General features: G+C 42.5%; 2 protein-coding genes and 1 long non-coding RNA gene across 8 annotated transcripts; 1 reads left to right on the top strand and 2 right to left on the bottom strand.

The window, feature by feature from the left end:
• Positions 1-223: 223 nt before the first annotated feature.
• LOC120660331 (pentatricopeptide repeat-containing protein At4g02750-like) lies at positions 224-3,413 on the bottom strand. Of its 6 annotated transcripts, none has more exons than XM_039938823.1 (5): positions 1,387-3,413; positions 1,173-1,235; positions 1,031-1,091; positions 608-683; positions 224-542 (listed from the first exon to the last, which is right to left on the bottom strand). In XM_039938823.1, the coding sequence occupies exon 1, from the start codon at positions 3,310-3,312 to the stop codon at positions 1,516-1,518; it is 1,797 nt and encodes a 598-aa protein (XP_039794757.1). In that variant the 5' UTR covers positions 3,313-3,413; the 3' UTR covers positions 224-542; positions 608-683; positions 1,031-1,091; positions 1,173-1,235; positions 1,387-1,515. The 6 variants fall into 6 exon arrangements, with proteins under 6 accessions (XP_039794757.1, XP_039794759.1, XP_039794758.1 ...); XM_039938825.1 differs by having other exon boundaries at positions 224-522; XM_039938824.1 differs by having other exon boundaries at positions 224-508.
• A 1,475-nt stretch (positions 3,414-4,888) lies between these two features.
• On the bottom strand, positions 4,889-11,154 carry LOC120660330 (phosphatidate cytidylyltransferase 1-like). The gene is made up of 11 exons (XM_039938822.1): positions 10,736-11,154; positions 10,356-10,609; positions 10,121-10,272; positions 8,107-8,248; positions 7,275-7,431; positions 6,696-6,743; positions 6,361-6,447; positions 6,156-6,284; positions 6,017-6,073; positions 5,442-5,525; positions 4,889-5,348 (listed from the first exon to the last, which is right to left on the bottom strand). Exons 1-11 carry the CDS (start codon positions 10,826-10,828, stop codon positions 5,271-5,273), a joined length of 1,281 nt encoding a protein of 426 aa, XP_039794756.1. The 5' UTR covers positions 10,829-11,154; the 3' UTR covers positions 4,889-5,270.
• Positions 11,155-16,529: 5,375 nt separating this feature from the next.
• LOC120658810 lies at positions 16,530-17,604 on the top strand. The gene is made up of 4 exons (XR_005668852.1): positions 16,530-16,602; positions 16,731-16,778; positions 16,862-16,945; positions 17,464-17,604. It is a non-coding gene; the product is annotated as an uncharacterized LOC120658810 (long non-coding RNA).
• Positions 17,605-21,939: the final 4,335 nt, after the last annotated feature.

The raw sequence follows: 21,939 nt of genomic DNA, 5'->3' as shown, positions 1-21,939 counted from the left end.
ACCACAATGGAGTATAACAATCATGTTCAGTGGGACTGCTGTCAGAAAATTTAGCGTTTAACTGTGCTTAAATAGAAATATCAAGGTTTTGCTTCAAGTTGGTTTTGCTTCAAGTTTTTTTTTTTTTGCTAAAAAAAAGAAATATCAAGGTTTTGCTTCAAGTTGGTTTGCAGTTAGACCTCTTCACTAAGGTTATGTCCGAGTTCGAAGCAAAACACCAACAAAAAGCACATCAATGGTAATCTTTCAAAGCATTGTACCACAATAGTTACATACCTAGTGAAGAAAATATTTGGCTACATGAGGAAACAAAGTCTGTTGATTTTCAGGCAGTAAACTATAAGATGAAGATAAAAGTGGTGACAAATCATCTCCGAGGACACATGAGGGGTAAGGCTCCCTTGTTTGGGAGCGTTCCCGCTGCTCCATTACACACTGGATTCCGTGGAGCCCTGCCAAGCACAAAAATCATTGCCTGCTACTCCCATGAATCAACGAAATTGATCTGCTGCAATGTGTTTCCTGTCAGCGTTGTCGATCTTCTGTTGTGTTATTAGGGTGTTAGAACTGTGCATGTGGATTATAGAAGCCCAAATTGGCAAATTACCTGCTAGATAATCCCAACAGACAAGTCTTGCACCATCACATTGGAAGTATATGGTCACAACGGCAACCACGACCATCTGTGACACCAATGGAAGTTGCTCAACACAAAGCATTCTAATACTGTAAACTATAAGCTTCACATTGCAAAGCATACACAGGAAACAGTTCAACTGCAGATTCTCATATTGTATACTGTTATCTCTTGCATTGCATGGCATACACAGCATGAACCCATTTGAAATCTGAACTGCACAACAAGCCTAGAGTTCACAACAATAGCAAACCCTAGATGGAGGCATTGTGTTTGAATCGACATGAATTCACACAAAAAGTAGAACAGAGCACACATTAGAAGCACACTAACAGGTAGATTTTACTCTTCAAAAGTTCAACAATAACAAACATGTACATTTTGGAAACATACCAAGTTTAAAGTCCACCTTAACTGTAAATCCACCATGTCTGGGTAAGCCCTCCCTAGAATCCTGAAAAAGTACAAGCAGGAATCAGGATGAGCTTCTGAGGATGAAGCATCTTTCCAACAGGTAACATCATACTCAAAGCACCTTAAATGACTCTGGAATCCACTAGCAAAACCCCTCCAAGTTGCACTATTTTTTAGCACTTATCTAAAAAAATTAGCAAAAATGGCACATGATAAGTAGTCTAATGCAAAATTGAAAACTGTGACAGAAAACAAAGATTCCTTTGTATTAACAGCTACACACCAGTGATGTACATAAAAATGGAAAGAAAAATGCAAGTTGTATATTTACTGACTTGCTACAACTGCGCAACTATCAGCAACCATGAGGTGCTGATACGTAAGCATCCCCACTAGGCATTTGTCTTCTCGAATATGCCTAGCAAATAGAGTGCATAAACTCAGTTGGCAGTGTCAAACAATAACTAATAAGCTTCCCTCCGATAGTCTGACACCTCAGATGGTTGTTTCACACGCAGACCCATCTCACCCAACATCGAGAGCATCACAGAATTCTGTTGAAACGAAATGCCATCTTCAGCATCAGGATGAGGTTCACTTGATCCTACAAGGCTCATCCCTACATCTTTTTGCACCACCTTCTCCTTCATCACCTTCCTCACTTTTTCAACATCATCCCATCTGCCTTCCGCAGCATAAATGTTTGACAGAAGCACGTAGGAGCTGAACTCTGTTGGCTTCATTTCAATCAATTTCTTTCCAACAAACTCTCCAAATTTGGAGCTGTCCTGAGTTCGAGTGCCTGCTATTAGAGTGCCCCTTAATGCAGGTGACACCTTCACCTGCAAATTATTGATGAGCTTCTCTGAATCTCTGAGCAGTCCAGCACGACCAAGGAGGTCCATCATACAGCCAAAGTGCTCAGCCTTGGGCTCAAAATTGTAGAACCTGACCATCCTATCAAAACACCACCAGCCTTCAAGCACCAGGCCTCCATGAGCACACGCGCTCAAAATGCAGATGAAAGTCGTCTCATTCGGTTGAGGCCCATTTTTCTCCATCTCCATGAACAACTCCAGGGCTTTCTCGCTCTGCCCATGCAATCCATACCCGATGATCATTGAGTTCCAGGATGCAATACTCTTTTCACTCATCAAATCAAATATCTCCTTGGCTGTCCCCATCACCCCGCACTTGGCATACATTGTCAGCAGTGCAGTAAACAGTAGTACATCTGGCACAAGTTTCTCCCACCTCTCGCGGACCAAGCCATGCACCCATTTCCCCCTCTCCAAATCACCCAAATTACCACAGGCTGTCAGCACACTGACAAATGTCTTCTCATTTGGAATGCTTTCCCCCACAGCCATCATCGCATCAAACAGCCTCAGGCACTCGCGCCAGTCTTTCACCTTTGCATATAATGCAAGAACAACATTCCACGAGACAATGCTCCTCCTTGGCATGCCATCAAAAACCATTCTCGCCATCTTGATGTCCCCGGCCTGGGCGTACCCATCCAGCATCGAGTTCCACGACACAACATCCCTCACTGGCATTGCATCGAACATCTTCTTGGCGCTCTCCACATCCCCAAGCCGAGTATAACCAGCGAGCATCGAGTTCCATGTAACCACGTCCCTCTCTGGCATCTCATCGAAGAGCTCCCGGGCGCCGACCATGTCCCCCTCAGCGGCGTACCCAGTCAGCATGGAATTGTACGAGACGAGGTCCCGCTCCGGCATTTCGTCGAACAGGCGGCGCGCGGCGGGCAGGAGGCCCATGCGGAGGCAGGCGCGGAGGAGGGTGTTCCAGGTGACGGTGTCGGGGCGGGGGATGTCGGCGAGGAGGCACCGCGCGGAGGCCGGGGAGCCGAGGGAGAAGTAGAGCGAGAGGAGGGAGTTGGCGAGGCGGAGGTCGGAGGGGAGGTGGCCGGAGGCGAGGGCGAGGGCGTGGAGCGCGCGGGCGGCGGGGAGGGAGCGCGCGTGGCGGTGCTTAGTGGAGGAGAGGAGCAGGAGCGTGAGGTGGTCGCGCGGGAGGAGGCGGAGGAGCGCGGGGAGGCGGTGGCACGGGACGTGCGGGAGGAGGGAGTTGAGGAGGCGGGAAGCGAGGGCCGGGTGGGAGGAGGAGAGGCCCGAGGTGAGGACGAGCGCCATGGACTGGAGGAGGAGGAGGAGGAGGCGCGGCGAGGCCGGCCCGGCGGCGACGCGGAGACGCGGCAGCAGAGCGCGTCGGGGGAGACCAGGTGGTGGGGAAGGCATCAGACTGTCAGAGGTTGTGGCCGCCTGGCGGGAATCGGTCGGGAAGCGTGGTTTTGCCAAGAAATGGAGAATCAGGGTGCGCAGGAGCCAGGAGGCGGGAGCTCCGCGAAATACTCTGGAAAAGAGAAGTGATTGAAATTCACTTCTGTGAAATGGTATAAGGTTGGGAGTTGGAAAAAAAATAGTTTCTCCTAATTCTATAAATTGTTTCTTGATTATAATTTTAAAATTTTATGTTAAGAATAAAAACAATTACTTTCATCCACAGAATCACTTCTTCTCTTAGAGAATCGGCTCCCATTCCACCCATTCCACGGAGAATCAAAATTAGATGGAGCTCTATCAAACATACCCTCAGAGTGATATGCACTTTTCTAAACTTGTTCCATTGTTTTAAGTACAGCTATGCAAATCTACATTAATGAACATCTAATCAACGGAAGCTCTTAAACTAATCCAAATTTCAAAATAATGACATCCCTAAATACGAGGAGCCCTCGCTTTCTATGCTATTGAGGAGGTATGTGCCGCAATCCATACTCAGAAGGTAAGATCAATGACCGCCTCTGCAAACTAAGCAAAACCGTTCGAGTTGTTTGCCTACGTAGTGGTTCTGCCTCTGCCTCTCACGATGGTTTACATTGTCATCAATAGATTTTCGATATCTATAATTGTTTCTGTTTTATTGATGGAGCTCGATAGAATTAGTTTATCATCTAAAAATATTGGTGTTTTGAATTTAATCTGCTAAAGGGCCAACCTACAATCGTGTGATTATACTTTTTTGTAAACATTTCTAATAAAGCTATCCATACCCCCACGCTCAATCAAAGGGATGCCCGAGCAAGTTTTCTAGAGAAAGAACCGGGATAAAGCAATTGTTTGTCTTGCATTGCAGCAATCAAAACCAAAGTCAAGAATTAAAGGCTGTTGAAACACTTCATGAGGCCCTTTGACTTGAGGTACGATCTTACCTCTTTAACGCACTTTCTGCTTGAAGAAGTATAAACTCGCTGGATTTGTAACTCAAGGCATAGTTGAACTTGATCACAACGTTGTTGATATATTGGATGCATTCCCCATTTTAGCTGCCATTACCATCAACCTCATCTTAGATGGTGGAGATAGTAAGCAAGACTGTGACTGTCTACGCTACGATCTTGATTGACCAAAAAAGAAGCTAGTCTATGTCACAAGTAGGGTTTGATGGCACCCACTACTCTTCCCGAAGAGCTATTCCAATAGCGGATTGTTTCATTCCAATCTTCGAGAGAATGCGAGCGAATTCAAGAGCATGGTACCAATAGATGGATAAGGGCATGTGGACATCCTCTGACCCTAATCTATACATTTACTTTCATTCCATCAATCCAACCTCCATATTATTAGGCTTATCTTTTCTATTAAAACGATCAATATCTTGTGCAGATCTCACCTGATTTTCTAGCTAGGCCAATCACTATCTTGTCGACACAAGAGCCCTGGAGGCACTCACATTTGGGACAAAGGGTGCAAAACTGAGACATGTCGACAATAGCAAAACAATTACCAACAAAGAGCACATCATGCCAGGGCATTCTTTGAAACAAAGATTTATCGCAAACTACCACAGTGAAGAAAGACATTGACAGGCAATACAACCTGCACATAGTCAATATAAACTACCATTTTACACAAGAAAACAGCGTTAGCTGGATTTGAGGCGGCAACAAGCATAACACAACACCAGAAGCAAGAAAAAGGGCGATGCCAAATCATTCAGAAGGACGCAGGATCTGTATACTCCAAAACATCATACAGCGGCGCAACTCCTGTGAAGTGTTGTGGTTTTCTTTTTTCTTTCCATTTTGTTCTTAGGGGTGTTAGGGCTGTACAAGCAGATTAACTAAAACACGGCCTCGAAAAAGCACTGCACATATCCTTTTGGATCTTGTGCATGCACAACGTCTATGTTAGCATCAGTTTGCTCGTGCCAGTAACTTGCCTAGCTGTTCATATAGATCATGCTGCTCCTCGACAGTGAGATTCCTTAGTATCTGCAGTGAACAAAATGGTGTTTAGCAGCTATATTTCTTTATTGCACAAGTGAATTGGAGTCAAGGTATAAAAACACGGCGAATCCAAATTACCTGCTCCAGGATGGTCTCAACAGATAGGTCCTGTACCATCACAAATGATTGGTAATAGATGTATGCAAAGACAGCCATGACCATCTGCAAGAAATCAGTTTGGAGTTTCTCAGAATATAACATGTAATAATGTAAACTACCAGCTTTCAGATGGCAAAGCAAACACGGAATGAAAAACGCAGATGAAGCCTGAACTGCAATCTAATATTGTAGACAATCAGCTTTTGCATTGCAAAGCATACATAGAATAGAAAACACAGTTGAAGTCTGAACTGCATGTCTTGTTTAATTTAACATTGAAAAGTGCACCATGCAGAGAGAGACATAACTATATGGTTCTTTTAAGAACACAAACTATCAGCAAGCCTGAATTCACAGCAATTAAAACACATATCATCTATGAGCAAGAATAAATGAGTCAAAAATAAGAAACAGATGCAGGTGTTCTCTTTGAATCAACATCAATTCACACCAAATATGGAACAGAACATACAAGATGCACAGTAGCAGAACTCATAAAATCACCAATAAGAAATGTGTACATTCTAGAAACAAATCAAGTCCAAAATGCATACTTGGCAGTCCATCCTATCTGTAAATCCACCATGGCCGGGTATGCTGTCCCCAAAATCCTAAAAAGTATGCACATGAATCAGGATAAGATCTGGAAAATGAAATATCTTTCGAACCAGTGATTGCAAAAAAAATAAGCACCTTAAATTTGAATGCCCTCTTGAAGCCACTTGCAAAAAAACCTCCAAATGGTGCTATTATTGAAGCAAACAAGCCAAGAGCTAAGCCATGCCATTGAACAGGCATAATTGCAACTTCTCGCCAGGGAAACTGCAAAATACAAATAAACTAATTGGAACTCTGACTAGAAGAGATGGAGAATCAAGTATTCAAATTGCTTGCTCACCGATTTCGGCATCCATCCTGATAACCTATAACTTTCTGGTGTAAACATGGGACCTGGGTCGCAATGAAGCCATCCAGTTGACAAGTCCTACAGAGGGAGTAATGGAATAAGATAAAGCTTGGTGGCAATACATTTCAAATGCATTGCAATGGATGCTGCTCTATGAGAAAGGAGGTTTTGCCACTGTCACAATTGCTCAATCTCTTATTTGCCATCAGTGTGCCTATGACATGTGGACCCAGGCACAGCATGTCATAGAAAGAGCTAATGGCAAATAAGGGATTGAGAAATTTTGCAATGGCATGTGAAGAAAATAATCCAAGGAGGAACTATACCTTTCTTGGGCATGTCAACCACTGGAAATGGCCCATGAAATTAGCAAGCTGCCAAAACACCAAAAGTAAATAATGACACTAGATCCATCTATACAAACACTTAAATTTAAAAAGTATTAGAAAACATGTAAAAGAAAATGCACTTTGGTGAAGTCTCAAACACCACTACAACGAAATCAGCCCACCGATTCATTCATTCTAAGAGGTACAGTAGTTGCTCTCCAGAACACAAGGCTTGGAGCATTTTAATGACCATAAGTGTACAACTTTTTGTGACTAATTTTGCAGAAAGTAGCCAATTGCAGTGTCGCACATGGGGGCACCAACCAAACAATCCCCACCATGTTTTAGCACATCCTTCGTACAATATAATGTTACCAAAGGACAGGTGGATATTGAAAATTTTATGTTTGATTGGGTTGCTACTCCAGTTAATTAGGCATGTCCATATTTGAAGAACGCCACCAAGAAAACAATTGAACAAAGATGGAGTATATGTACCACATAAATCAGTTACATGGCCATCAGTAAGCTACAGGTACCAACAATAATACAGAAGGCCAGCAAGTATTTACTGACCACAAATGCAGAAAGCATGGTTGTCACTGATGCACCAATAAAGCCTTCCCATGTTTTCTTTGGGGAGAGTTTAATCAAGGGTGTTTTCCCAAAGAAGAATCCAAAGAAATATGCAGCAACATCATTGATAGCAATTAATGAAGCTGGTAGGAGGAACCTACAAAAGCATCTATGTGTCAACCTTACATTAATCAATTAGGGTCCAGTTGAATGAGAGAATCTGAATCAGATTTCAAACAAATAGTAATAATCCCCAGAGAAATCTCCCACATCCAGACACAGTTTAGCCGCCAAAGCTTTATCAAAACCACTCTGCATGCTACGCATAACTAAATAAAGATAAATGGAGTAGAGCACAGATCATTAGGTACAAAGATCTTAAAACAAAAAGGTACAAAAGTGCGTAAAATTGTTTTGCCTTTTCTATACCTAAGCTAAGTTGATGCTCCATAAAAGTGATGTGTGAAAGATTGGAGGAGTTAGAGGAGTTACACAAAAAGAATAGCAGGTTTTTACTATTGTTTTGAATTCATACAGTTCTAAGAAACTAATGTAATCATTAAACTATAGCTTGGTTCAAACACTCTTTGAATTGAACTTCTTTAATGAATGAGCACTTTTTAAATCAGTAACTCTGCAGCTAATCTCTCGCAAATTTTAAACCAACAACAAAATTTTACAAGAAAAATTACAAGCACAATCATAAAGTAGTAAATAGTAAAGCAAATAGGCTCATAAGCTGGTAATATTTCCACACTGTTCAAACAGAGCACTGGCATCCATATCATATTATCAGATCAAAGCATCAGAAGGCTGTAAGATAGAAACTTACCAGAATATTCCATCGAATATGTTTGCCACAGTGAAAGATGACTGTGCAAACACCATCAGAAGGATCATATGAGTCCATGCATACTGACTGAACTGGTATTTGTATGCCTTTTTCTTTAGCGTGACAATAAACCAGACAAAACCTGGATGATACATCAATTAATATGGTGGCAACAAGCAAGCAATTTTTCAAAATTGACAAGTACATTTGCCATATCTATGTCAACAAAGGCACTTGTTAGTAAGTACAACAACAACATAGCTTTTTTTCCCAAACAAGTTGGGGTAGGCTAGAGATTAAACCCGAAAGAAATAAGTTCAAAGTTCAGGCATATTGATAGCTAGTCTCCAAGCGCTCCTATCCAAAGCTATCTCTTTAGAGATATTCCAATCCTTAAGGTCTCTCTTAACCGACTCATCCCACGTCAGTTTAGGTCTACCTCTACCCCTCTTTACATTATCGACCCGCTCAAGAACCCCATTACGCACCGGCGCCTCAGGAGGCCTTCGTTGGACATGTCCAAACCATCTCAGCCGATGCTGGATAAGTTTCTCCTCAATTGGTGCCACCCTGACCCTATCCCGAATAATTTCGTTCCAGACTCTATCCCTCCTTGTGTGCCCGCAAAACCACCGCAACATCCGCATCTCTGCTACACTCAGTTGCTAGACATGTTGCCTTTTTGTAGGCCAACATTCAGCACCGTATAACATCGCCGGACGAATTGTTGTCCTATAGAATTTGCCTTTTAGCTTTTGTGGCACCCTCTTGTCACAAAGGATGCCAGAAGCTTGCCGCCATTTCAACCAGCCAGCTGAAATTCTATGCCTAACATCTTCATCAATGTCGCCATCCTTTTGTAGCACCGATCCTAAATACCGAAAAGTATCCTTCTGGACCACCACTTGCCCATCTAGACTAACATCTCCCCCCTCATGCCTAGTCGCGCTGAAATCGCACATCATGTACTCGGTCTTGGTCCTACTAAGTCTGAACCCTTTCGACTCTAACTTCCTATTAACCCCTGCCCTACTCTCGTCAACTAGCACCACATCATCAGCAAAGAGCATACACCAAGGGATCTCACCTTGTATATCCCTTGTGACCTCATCCATCACTAAAGCAAATAAATAAGGGCTCAATGCTGACCCCTGGTGTAAACCTATGTTAATAGGAAAGTCAGTGGTGTCGCCATCACATGTCCGGACAAACGTCGTCGCATCCTTGTACATAACCTTAATGAGGGTAATGTACTTAGTTGGGACTTTGTGCTTCTCCAAAGCCCACCACATGACATTTCTCGGTACTTTGTCATATGACTTCTCAAGGTCAATGAAGACCATGTGCAAGTCCTTCTTCTGCTCCTTATATCTCTCCATCAATTGTCGTATTAAGAAAATCGCATTCATGGTTGACCTTCCAGACATGAACCCAAATTGGTTTTGAGTCACACTTGTCACTCTTCTTAGGCGATGCTCGATAACCCTCTCCCAAAGCTTCATCGTATGGCTCATCAGCTTAATCCCACGGTATGACCTACTAATCACACTTGTTAGTAAGTACAACTATCCAAATTGACAGTTAAGGATTGATGTGCCATAAAAGCTTAAGTGCTCAACTACCAGACCTAAAGGTGTCAACATTGAGAATAAAATTGCATAGTAGGTCACATCATAAACAACCTACCCAACCACCTTTACTCAATAACAAATATCAACTAAAACGAGCACCAACTTACTATGGAAAATTGAAGTTTTTAAAGGAGAAGACTAATACAGTAAAATTCAAGCAATAATCCTCTGGGCTTCCTGAATAAGCCTCAACTGGAGAACAAATGAAAAAACAATTTGTCAGCCTACAGTTCTAGGCAAATGAACCAATTTTTCTTGACGATCTGAACACATAGGGTCTAACACCTGCCTATCCAAACAAGCACTGAAATGTTGAAGGCCCCCTATGTTATAATTGACATGGCCCTTATTTGGGAACACATAAAAAAGATGGTCACAGCTACCTGCTATGTAGAGGAAGTAGCAAATAAACATCTGATACTTGATGACCCCGCTCACCAGCTTGTACAGCAACTTATCTGAAGTGACAGTGTTGACAAGCTGCCGACTTAGGAACCGGCCATATGTAAACAGCATTGCAGTAAAGAAAAAATGCCTGCAACAACACACAAAAAAAAAAATTGTAAACCTCGGCTCATCCTATTAATCAATCGACCATATATCCTACCGCCACCTCACCAGTTCAGCATCCTAAATCCCGGGAGCTGCCGATCCTCATTGGCCTTCCTAAGCAGGTTGAAGAGCTCCTTGGCCATGAAGATTTGTATGACCACCACCATGGCCCAGATGTAGAGGTGCCCCATATATATCAAGAACACGAACCCAGCCATCATCCACAGCGAGGAGTAGGTCCGGACTAGCATCGATTTGTACTTGTTCTGGTCGTTCAAGAGCAGGTTGGCGCCATTGGCCTTGTTCACATCGCTGAGAACCTAAACAATAAGGGAGCATGCGCAAAAGATTTCGAAGATTGCGACATGAGTCCACTACTGCTACTCTGCTAGACCCAAGAACCAGAGGCATTTTCTGTATGGATTATTAACAGGTAGAAGGATCACCTCGCTGGAGCGCTTCCGGTGCCTGAGGCGGCCGCCATGCGTCGGGCTCGGGGTGCCCGGCGTCGCGTCGCCGGCGCCGCTGTCCCTCTGCATTTCTCGGGCCCTGCAGCGATTCCTCCGAGCAAGCTTGGGTTAGTTGCCAAGAATTGGTGAGATCGATCCACGACCGTATAGGAGGGTGGATGGATCTCCCCTCCGCGCCGGTACAATGCCAGTAGAGGAGGAGGAGGGGGTCGGCGACACTAGGCGATAGAGACTTGGATGTGATGACTGAGGAGGACTGGGTCGTCGTATGCCGTCGCCGGCGGTGAGGTCGCGCCGGCGATGAGGCGCGGCAAAATGGTGGCGGCGGTAGGAGACAGACACACAGAAAGGGACAGGGAGCGCCGAACAGGAAACCCTGGTCCCTCTCCTCCAGTTTGCGGGTTGCCAGTTTTGACTGTTTGGTTACTGGGTTCCAAAATTTTTGGATGCCCAGTCTAGGATTTTGAGCGCGTTTAATTCCCAAAATTTTTTGGAAAAAATTACTGTAGTAGTTTTCAACCGAAGATTAGGAGGACTAAACATGATCTAATTGTAAATCTAATTACACGGATGGATGGGAAATCACGAGACGAATCTATTAAGCCTAATTAATCCGTCATTAGAGATTGATTACTGTAGCAGGACATTGTCTAATCATTGCATAATTAGATTTATTAGATTTGTCTCGCGATTTTGCCCGAGGGTTGTGGAATAGGTTTTGTCAGTTATCCACATTTAATACTCTTAATTAGTGGTCAAACGTTCGAAGTTACTGTAGCCAGTTTTGAGCCTGTTTGGTTACTGGGTTCCAAAATTTTTGGATGCCCAGTCTAGAATTTTGGACGATGTGTGACTGTTTCAACAAAAATTGTTAGATGCACCAAACTCATACATAGCAGCTATTATTTGTTGCATACATGATTACAAATGGAACAGCGAATTCAGTAATGCCCGTACAATTTGTTACATCATGACAATGCATATTCCACAGACAATTATTGCGCAAGGATTAAAATGTGCCCACCTTGCAGTCAATACACATATACGACATCTATCTATCCTATAGACAGCCATTTGCTATTTCATCACGGACATCATTCATGTTTATATCTTCTTCCACATCCTCATCATTATCTGGCTGCTCTTCATCTCCATCAACCTGCGGGGGCGTGGCAAAGTATGCCGCTTCCTCCACCATATGGAAGTGTGGGTCGTCATCGTCATTCTCTTTGATAAAATTATGGAGTCCGCAATATGCCAAAATTATGCTGGTTTGTTTTGCCTCCGGATACGAAGGTATAGCCAACAAGATTCTCCACTTCATCTTCAACACCCCAAAGCAATGCTTGATAACGGATCTCAGAGTAGAATGAGCTCTGTTGAAGATCTCGTGTTTACCTGTAGGTTCAACGCCAACTTTTCAGTCATCTTGATGGTACCTGACCCCCTTGTACGGTGACAAATATCCCGGCCTGTTGGGATAGCCAGAGTCGACTAGGTAGAACTTACCTACAATCAAGTGTCATCAAATAGTAACGCAATTGGGAAAAAAAGAATTAATTTAACAAACCACGGTACATGTCAGGCAAACGTTTTACCTGGGGGTGGATGTGGAAAGTTGCCCCGAAACTTGATGATCGCCTCGTGCAGCACTTTATAATCATGTGCCGACCCCGGAATCCCAGCAGCAACAAATGTGAACCGACAGTCGAAGTCACATATGGCAAGAACATTCTGTGTTTTATCATTCTTCCGATTGATATACTTCCCCACTTGTTCAAAAGGCACCGTCACTTTGACATGCGTGTCATCTATTGCTCCTATGGCATTGTTGAAGTAGGGAGCGTACTTGTACTCAGCTAACGTCGGGTGCACAGAACTGTATGTGGGGTCCAGTGGCCTAATTATATCTTTGGCTAGCCGGGTTACACATGTCAAGACGTGGTCGAATTTCCGGCTTATTGTCTCCATGGATCTAACAAAGCGACCCTCAACTTGCCTCACTGGTTGCGGTGGTCCAAGTGTCCATAAGAGCATGCCTAAAGCCTCTCTAGATGACATCTTGGTGGTTGACTTCAATCCATAGGAATTCACTAAAACTTCATGAAGTAGCTCAAACACATGTTGATGCATCCTAAACATGTTGTAGCAGGAGGTTGGATGGTCTAGTGTTCTCTCTACCCATTCAATTCCAGATTCTATTGGATCCCTCCTAGGTAGTTTGTCGAAGTAAGTGTCATGATACATACCAACATAGAAGGCAAGCTTCAACAATTTTCGATTCCTCCGACGGCGCCGAAATATTATCTTGAGTACCTCAGTATCACTTGAGGAATCACTGAACACCTCGTCAAGGGTAGCATTGTAGTCACTGCCACCCCATGCGAAGCACGGCTCCGCTGCACCCTCACTGCTGTCACCTTCGGCTGCCACACTTGCGTCCATGTCCCGCAGGCCTGCTGCCTCCTCTTCTCCATCATGGCAACTGAAATTGTGGTCACCAGTACTTGATGCCTACACAAGAATAAAAAACAACAATTAATATGCAACAGTAAAACAAAATTATTCATTGATCCACATCAGAAATGTTTGAATTCAGCACTGAAGGGACACCATTCAATACACAAATTCCACACATATCAGGTAGCGTCATAACATAGACAATGACAATGTTCACTGTAGCAGCATAACTCCGCATCCCTTAAACACATCATAGTACACGACAGCGCGATAATTCAAACTCACAATTCAAAGGACTACCGACATCTAATTCCTACATAAATAGGGCTTCACGATAACGGAGGACACTAGTACTTAGGCCATCAAAGGTCCGCTATGGCATTGCGGAGCCATCGGTATCTGGCGTCCGGTTGAGTGCAATGCAGGAAGACATATCTGTTGATCTCATCCTTGAACACTTTGGTGCAGGCATAGTAGTCATCGCTATTCTGAGAAATGCCAGTCAATAGCCACATCCAAACACTGCTTAACGTTTTCTAGTTCCTCAGACTTCTTATTCTTTTTTTCAGTGACAACTTGCTTTAGAGCTTGATCACATGACTCTTCTCCTTTCCGGAATTCCTCCATTATGCTCTCCATAAAGTAACGAGTCGTAGTTTTGGACTTGCGGTGGGAGACCATCCAAGGACTCTTTCTCCTCTTAGAAGGACTGGTGGCTCTTGACTTTGTTCCTCCACTTGAGGACCGCTTGCGGCTACCTGAGGGGCTGGATGGTGTGTTTGGACTGAGGACATGGTCTGCAGGGCACGGCTCCTCTTCTTCGCTACCTGAATCCACCGTACCCACCATGGTTGATGGATCAATAGCCACATGTTTGAACATAATATCCAAGAGATGAGCATATGGTGGATCACGGTTTGCCAGTATCTTCACTTCTGGTCTCCCCTGCCAAACATGTAAAACCAACACATAGTAAGCAGGCATGCTGCTATATGAGGATAATGTGAAATTACAGGAAGAGCAATTGACAATCGAACAAGTACCTGTGACTGCTCTTCCCAAAATCTTTTGGATGCTTTAAAACCATGCCTTTTATTCCGGCCAACACCCGTTCTTGCTAACAATATCTTGCGGACGATGTAAATATTTTTGAGCTGCAAGGCTCTGTTGGACATTTGCTTCTGCCGATGGCGTAAACCGGTTGCTTTCTCATAATTCTGAATAAGGAGTTTGTACCCTCGACGCTTCATTGTTCCATTGGACCAGTTGCCTAAGTGCATTTGCTCAATCCACAATTCACAGAATTTATATGTGTTGGAGTCATCCCAATTGCATCTATCAATCCGGATCTATGAAAAATATCAGTAACATGCAGATATGAGTAACATATGAGTACTCAATAGGCAGATATGAGTAACTGGGTAAAAAATATGAGTAACCAATCTGGATTGCATCATGTATTGCAACGTAACAGAATGATCATAAATAAACAAAACACCATCAGAATTTACATTCGTGCTGCTAAATGAGGTCCACTTTCCATCATACATTAGCATGACACCATGGCATAGTTCAATTGCTCAACCAAAAATCATGAAGATGATTTGCAGGGACTGTTCAATTGCTTACCGGAGAGTCCAGAACGGTCTAAAATTTTGGCTTCTCGCGTTTGGAACTTTGGCTCCGTTCCACCTAGACTACATTTTGGATCCCAGTAACCAAACACGGCCTTGCCCCTGATCACGGCATAATTTTTTTGAATTGGAAAACCATTCCATTAAACTTACTCCTTCCGTCCTAAAATAAATACACTTTTAAAGTTTAGGTGCTGCTAGTGCAAAATTATATATGTATACCTCTATAAAGATTTAATGTTTACATCTTTGGAGGATACAAAGGCCCTGTTTAGATCCCAAAATGTAAAATACAAAATTTTTATAAATCGCTTGCCTGGTGTACTAAATGTAATCGAAAAATAAATCTCATTACACAAATGGATTGTAAATCGCGAGACGAATCTAATGAGCCTAATTAGGATGTGGTTAGAAAAGAAATTGCTACAGTAATGCTACAGTAACATGCTCTAATGATGGATTAATTATGCTCATTAGATTCGTCTCGTAGTTTACAGGCGAGATGTGTAATTAGTTTTGTGATTAGTCTACATTTAATACTTCAAATGTTGAAGATTCCCTTCCAAAAATACAAAAATGCAAAATAAATTAAACAAGGCCAAAGTAGAAAATGACATCAACAACTAGGTTGTCTCATTCATAGATGTACTTTTATTTTGGAATAAATTGTGAACTCTATGATTACATTTATTTTGGGACAGATGGAGTATTAAACATCTCTAGGTTTGTCTCCGAAGACTAAAGGAATTAATTACCAATTCTAGTGCATGGTCTATGAACATGTTTGAATTAGCAGCGTCCAAAACTAGCATCATAGGCATACAAATTGTCTGCTACTTGATTACAACTTGTACTACAAACGGAGATTATTGTCTTAGTAAAATCATAACATAATAAATCTCACGTTTGCCTAAAACAAAACTCCATACGGGCTCCTATCCCAAGCAGATGATCTAAAGACTCATAAGGATTGATGCATCTGTCTCCACAACAACGTGAGTCATTTCCCAACTGGAAAGCTCGCTCCACGCTGCTCAGAGCTCCTGCCGCTTCTGCATGCAGAGGACTTGATAGCTTAGCAGCTTTCCAAAACTCACTTCCCAAATATCTCCCCTGTTGTTTCTTACTACACATCCCTAGTCGCCAGTACAAGTGTTCTGGTGGTAAGAAGCATCCAAGCTGATCTTGAAAAATTCTAGTGCCAAGGGGCGGAGCACCTGTTATGGCGCACTATGGCGCGCGCCATACCTAAAGTCGGAGTCCAAAATTTTTTTCTCCTCGCGCTGCATTCCGCCCACCGCCCGCCCCGAGGCCGCCTCCGCGCCGCCAGCCACCTCCGCCCTCTGTGCCGCAGCCGCCCACCTCCGCCCTCCGCGCCGCAGCCGCCGCCCCGCAGCCTCCTCCGCCCCGCCTCCGCGCCGCAGCCGCCGCCCACCTCCGCGCCGCCCGCCTCCGCACCGCCGCCTCCTTCGCGTCGCCGCTGCCCCGCCTCCGCCTCCGCGTCCCCAGGCGCACAGCCGCGCAGCGTAGCGGCGCAGGCACAGGCCGACCAGCCGCCGACAGGCGCAGCCCGCCTTGCGCCCCCAGGCGCACAGCCGCGCAGGCCGCAGGGCCGACACCGACAGGCGCAGGCACAGGGCCACTGGCCGACCGCCGACAGGTGCACGGGCCGCGCAGGGGCAACTTGCGGAGTTCCGCTCCTACGAGGGGCAGGAAATGCAGATCAAGGAGAAGATTGTGCCTCTCAAGGTTTGGTTAGTTTTTCTATGTCTAATTGCTGCACATCAGCAGACTGTTTCTGGGCCTCTTGTATTTTTATACTCACATGAATGGAGTTTAAATATTCAAGTGACAGCTTATGAATGTTGAATCTGCAGATTGACCTCCGAGTGAACAACACTGTAATAAGAGACAAGTTCTTTTGGGTATGTATGTGTGTATTTGTAGATTCTAGGAGCCCTCATGTCCAGAAGATTTGCTATAATTCACCTGCATTTTTGGTGGTCAGGATATTGGCAACCTTGATAGTGACCCTGAGGAATTTGCGAGGACGCTATGTGACGATTTGAACATCGCAGATCCTGAAGTTGGGGTATGCTTTAAATCATGAATTCTTAGTGTTCGGTGTAATGAACTTCTAATTCAGCTGAAGCAGCAGCTTTTATGACAAGGGTTTCCCATCTTAGCTGGCCCGTATTTACACATTTGCAATCCCCCCAATTGTCATACGGGTGCGGTTACTAGATGAGAAGAGCATGCGTTAAACTATGTTGTAATTGCAAGTCAAGCAAACTGCCACTATTATTATTGCCAAATCTTTCTAATTTTCCGTGGATGTGGAACTCGCGATTGGCTTAGTCGTAATTTGTTGTTACATGAATATGAATATTTCTTGCACTGCAATTCTTTTCGTTTAAATACTTGTGTGCACTACATCAAAAATGCATTTCAAAAGAAGAAAGATAGTAATATGAAATTGCCGAAGTATCCTAGACGCAACTAATAAATTTATTGGTATAACTCTATACTCTAATTGTATATCTCGTATTACATTTAATATTTTTACTCTAATGTTTCACTACTAATTGATGTTTTCTCATTGTTTCACAGCTTGTTTTGGTCCAATTGTTGATTTGACGAGTACTCTACATGTTATTCTTCATTTAAGGTACTTCTGAACGATGTTCTTGTTGTGAACTTTTATTTCCGTGCAATATATGACTATAGTTTATAAATACATCGCCACACCTAAATTTTCGGTCGTCCTCCGCCACTGGGTGCCAGTAGGTTCCATTTTTACTTGCATTTTTGGGGGACCTGTTTGGAGGGTTGGATTGCTGGACCTTTTCCCATTCCATCAAATGGTACGTTGCGTTACAACATACCTCTGATACACTAGCCATTCTCTACCCTAGCTTTGTTTCTTGCTGACCACTATTGCCATAAGAAACCAAGAATCTTATATTGTAATTTGTGCTCCAGGTTTACTATTATGCTCATTACTTGAGTTCTCTTTCTGCATTGTTCCAGCACAAGTCTTTCTTTCCCAAAATTCAATTCGCGCCAACACTCCTTCAACTCTTTTGCACTTGAAGAAAAGGTGGCCTCAGTCCTCATCTAGGCAATTGCACACTGGGCACACAATATCAATTTTAACCTCTCACCTTGCAATATTCGATGCACCGGCAAGCTATCATGAGCCATTCTCCAAGCAAACATTTTAAACCTTGTTTCGGAGTTTGCCATATTTTCTGCCACCTAAAGCTCTCTTCCTTTCCAATATTTAAACCAGATGATGAAGCATCACTGTTTAGTAATCTTCCCCTGATTTGCACAACAAGTTTATAAGCAGATTTGACAGAGAAGAGGCACTTCACTTGGCACATTTGGAATTTATATTAATGTATGTGAGGGCATGCTTGGTTGGGCTCTAAAAATACTGTACCAAAATATGAGCATGCTAAATTACTTTATCAAAATTTAGGCAAAACTAGTAATTGATTGGGTGTAAAAGTTTGATAGCTAGGCAAAATGCAAATATCATATGAGGAAGTGTGGCCAGAACGGTCAAAATATAGATGAACTGAATATTGCCAATTTTTTAATTCAACAAACGTGTGCGTGTCAATTTTTTTAATTCAACCAAACTAGCACCAAAATTTATAGACTTACCCATATTTTATTCGATGCAAAATTTGAAACTCAACCAAACAGACCTTGAATTAGAATTTGAGGCTACAATTCTTGATTAATTTCTAGAATGTGCATTTGTGCTTCTGCATAAATATTTGGCTAAGAAAGTTTGTAAAACTATTATTGTATAGAGATTTTTCTAGGTGGTTCTTGGGAATAAAGTATTGGCCATTCAAAAACCAAACATGGAATGGATCAATCCATGAAATTTTAGAGAAAATCTAATGTGGAGTCCAACTTTTAGCCCAAAAAAAATTCTTTGTGTCTATCTCTCTCCTTCGATTCCTGTGTGGTTCCCTGTGTTTCATGCAAACACTATCTATACTATAAATCTATACTATAAAAGTTGAAACAATTGAAAACATTTCTCACCAAAATTAGACCCACTATACCTCTCACGGAGGTCCCACTTGTCAGATCCAAAGGTTTGACGAAAGGAGGTGGAGTCCCGTTTTTTGATAGAAGGAAAATGTTTCCACCCAAAATGCTTAGATCCACTATACCTCTCACGGAGGCCCCACTTGTCAGATCTAAAGGTTTGATGAAAGGAGGTGGAGTCCCTTTTTTGATAGAAGGAAAATGTTTCCACCCAAAATGCTTACTTTTTTTCACCAAAAGTTTTAACATACCCACCTCTTCATCGTGCAGTTTACTTTCCTTTGATACGACACGCCCGAAGCATGCACGGCAAAAATTTCGGCTGAACCACCCTGCATGGTCGGCAAATCAATTCCCATAAATTCATATAAATGTGAGAAGGAAAAATATGTTTGGAAAGAAAATATTCTTTTGTTTCTTTCCTTTGCTTATTCCCTTATGCGCACGCAAAAGGTTTGTGTTCGGAAGGAAAAATATTCTTTTCTTTCTTTTCTTATGCACACACACGATTTATTCTTTTCTTTCCTTATTATGCACACACACATGGTTTTTTTCTAGCGTAGCTTTTTTGGAACACACATGTCTCATGCCTCCATTGTCCATGCCACCATCGTCCATTGTTCCTGCCACCGGCGACCCGGCGTCCAGGCCTCTCCACCGGCACCCCAGGCCACCGGCGCCCCTATCCACCGCCGGCGCACACGTCTCCCAATCTTTGTTGTTCCTGCCATCGGCGCCCGTCGATTTGCTGACCACCCGCATCCCATATCGTTTTGTCGCTGATAAAGGTAATATTCTTCATTCCATTCGAACATTGTGTTTACCTGGTTGCCGGCATCCCCACATTCTCCCCGCCCGTCCTAACATCGTACATTACATGGTCATCGTCATCAAGGCCCTTTCTATCCTTGGAGGTCACCTTCTGCGCCTCTGACGTGCCTCTCACTACCGTATCGATGAAAAATCGAGCTCTTTGCTGAAACTGTGAGGCAAGATATTATTCTCATTCAACTTTTGATATATTTTTTATTTTAATATGATGTTTACAGGGAACCATGTACTTTTAGATGTCTGGGTTAATAAAGATCCGTCATTCATGATCAGTTGAATATTTTTCTTAGCAATGGATGGCCGGTGACCATCTGGAGATATCACAAACATGTTGAATTGTTGTAAGAGACAATTACATGAGGACCTGGTTACCATGAAGTGGCCGTAGGTACTTTTTTCATGTCTTCTTAGCAATGTAAATATAAGCTTTGTGCTTCATGGTTGTGATGAATAAACAAATGATCTATTCATGATTCTTTTACAATTGTAGGTGCTTCCACTGATGAAAGGGAGGCTAAGCGGCAAAGGGCAAGAGAGAAGTACGCAAGCATGCCAGCTGATAAAAAAAGCTAAGTTGAATACAAAGAGGCGGAAAAGTTACCAGCGGAAAAGACTGAAAGAGAAGCTGCTCGGAATAATACAAAGAACCTCGGTATAATCTTTTTCCAAACCTAACCCATATGTGAGTCTGCTAACTCAAAATGCATTGTCTATATGTAGGTGTTGCGTCTGTGATTAATGAAGCAAACATGTCCAATGACATTTTTTAGCAGCTAACTTATGAGTTAAACGGGAGAACCACAGATGATTTTGATGATTCATGGTTGCATCATAATGATTCTTTCCAACTTCCAAGGAATTCCATTGGAAGATACGAGCACATATACAGAGCATATGGTATTATATATTAATTAAATTGATCTTAGGCATGGTATTAATTTAATTGACTAATGTTCTAACATTTTTCAAACCAGATGATCTGCCGGGATCATCTCTTGTCGTGCAGCAGAGGGAGAAAGATAATATGACAGATTATCAGAAGGCTGGTAGGAATGCTAAAAAGCGAGCAAAGAGGACTGTCAATTTTTTTGATCCTGTGGCCAACGTTGCATCCAATGAAGGTTATCACATTTCTTCAAAGATTCTTATTTTTATTTCAACATTAAAGTGTATTTTTTAAATTATTATATTTGCATAAATATAGCGTGTAGATGGAACAGATGGTACTGGCACGAGTTGAGGATGAGATTACTTCGGAGCAGCTGAAAAGGGAGTATGATAGTAGAAGATATCTTGAAATGACAGATTTAGCAAAGCTGCGAAGATATTGAAATGGCAGATTTTAATAGTCATTTGATGCAATTCAATTACTTTTAAATATTATTCTTTAAACACGTGCCTGTGACACGTGCATCTCCACTAGTATTAGAAATGTTCCTTTATTCTCAAACACGTAGGATTAATTTCTAGTGGCATGCAACTCAATTTCTGTGTTTTTTTATTGTTCCTGTGTTTGGTAATCCTGCATTTCAAAGAGGTACTAAGATCATTCTTAGTGCAAGATGTTGTTACATGGTTTTAAAGAATGTCATGACACCTAATGATATTTGAATTGATCATGAAAAATTTCTCTCAATGCAAGGTTTAATAAGCTAGCTATCATTTGAGTATTGTATCTAAAGTGATCTATGAGACTTCATGAAAGGAGTGGAAATAAAACTCACACCCTCTCAATGGAAGTTTCACTTGGTTTGAATTCCAACATTTTGGAAACGGTGAGCACCGGTTTTATCCTAATAAAACCACTCACATCCCTCTCATCATCAATACTTTGACATGTTACCATATTAGTTAACGGGGAACCTAACTTAATTGATATAGAAATGAATTTTTTATGAAACTGCCATTAAAAATAGTCTATGTTCAAAACTGCCACAATAGTCTGTTATATTGATATTGCAGACAATAAGCATGGAGGCGGGTACAAATTTAGAACTAAAATACTTTACAACGGTGATGCCAACATCCAAACAACAAAGAGGATAGAACTATACAAGACAAAAGGGAAAAGAAAGTGGGACGTAAAGCTTCTATACATTCAGGGTAGAGGCAAGGCTAACGATGTGGATGGTAATATTTAAACCTAAGACCAAATGCTTACTGTATTATTTAGGACTAGTGATG

Source organism: Panicum virgatum, chromosome 2N (assembly GCF_016808335.1).
Source record: "Panicum virgatum strain AP13 chromosome 2N, P.virgatum_v5, whole genome shotgun sequence".
Taxonomy (NCBI): Eukaryota; Viridiplantae; Streptophyta; class Magnoliopsida; order Poales; family Poaceae; genus Panicum; species Panicum virgatum.
Note: the sequence above shows the minus strand (reverse complement) of the source record. Positions and strands in the feature narration are given on the sequence as shown.

Coding starts and splice junctions, on each gene's coding strand:
- LOC120660331 (XM_039938823.1), bottom strand. CDS start 3,312: ATGCCTTCCCCACCACCTGGTCTCCCCCGACGCGCTCTGCTGCCGCGT.
- LOC120660330 (XM_039938822.1), bottom strand. CDS start 10,828: ATGCAGAGGGACAGCGGCGCCGGCGACGCGACGCCGGGCACCCCGAGC. Junction 8,249..10,120: donor CTACTTCCTCTACATAGCAG/GTAGCTGTGACC, acceptor TGTATCATCCAG/GTTTTGTCTGGTTTATTGTC. Junction 7,432..8,106: donor ATATTCGATGGAATATTCTG/GTAAGTTTCTAT, acceptor ATGCTTTTGTAG/GTTCCTCCTACCAGCTTCAT.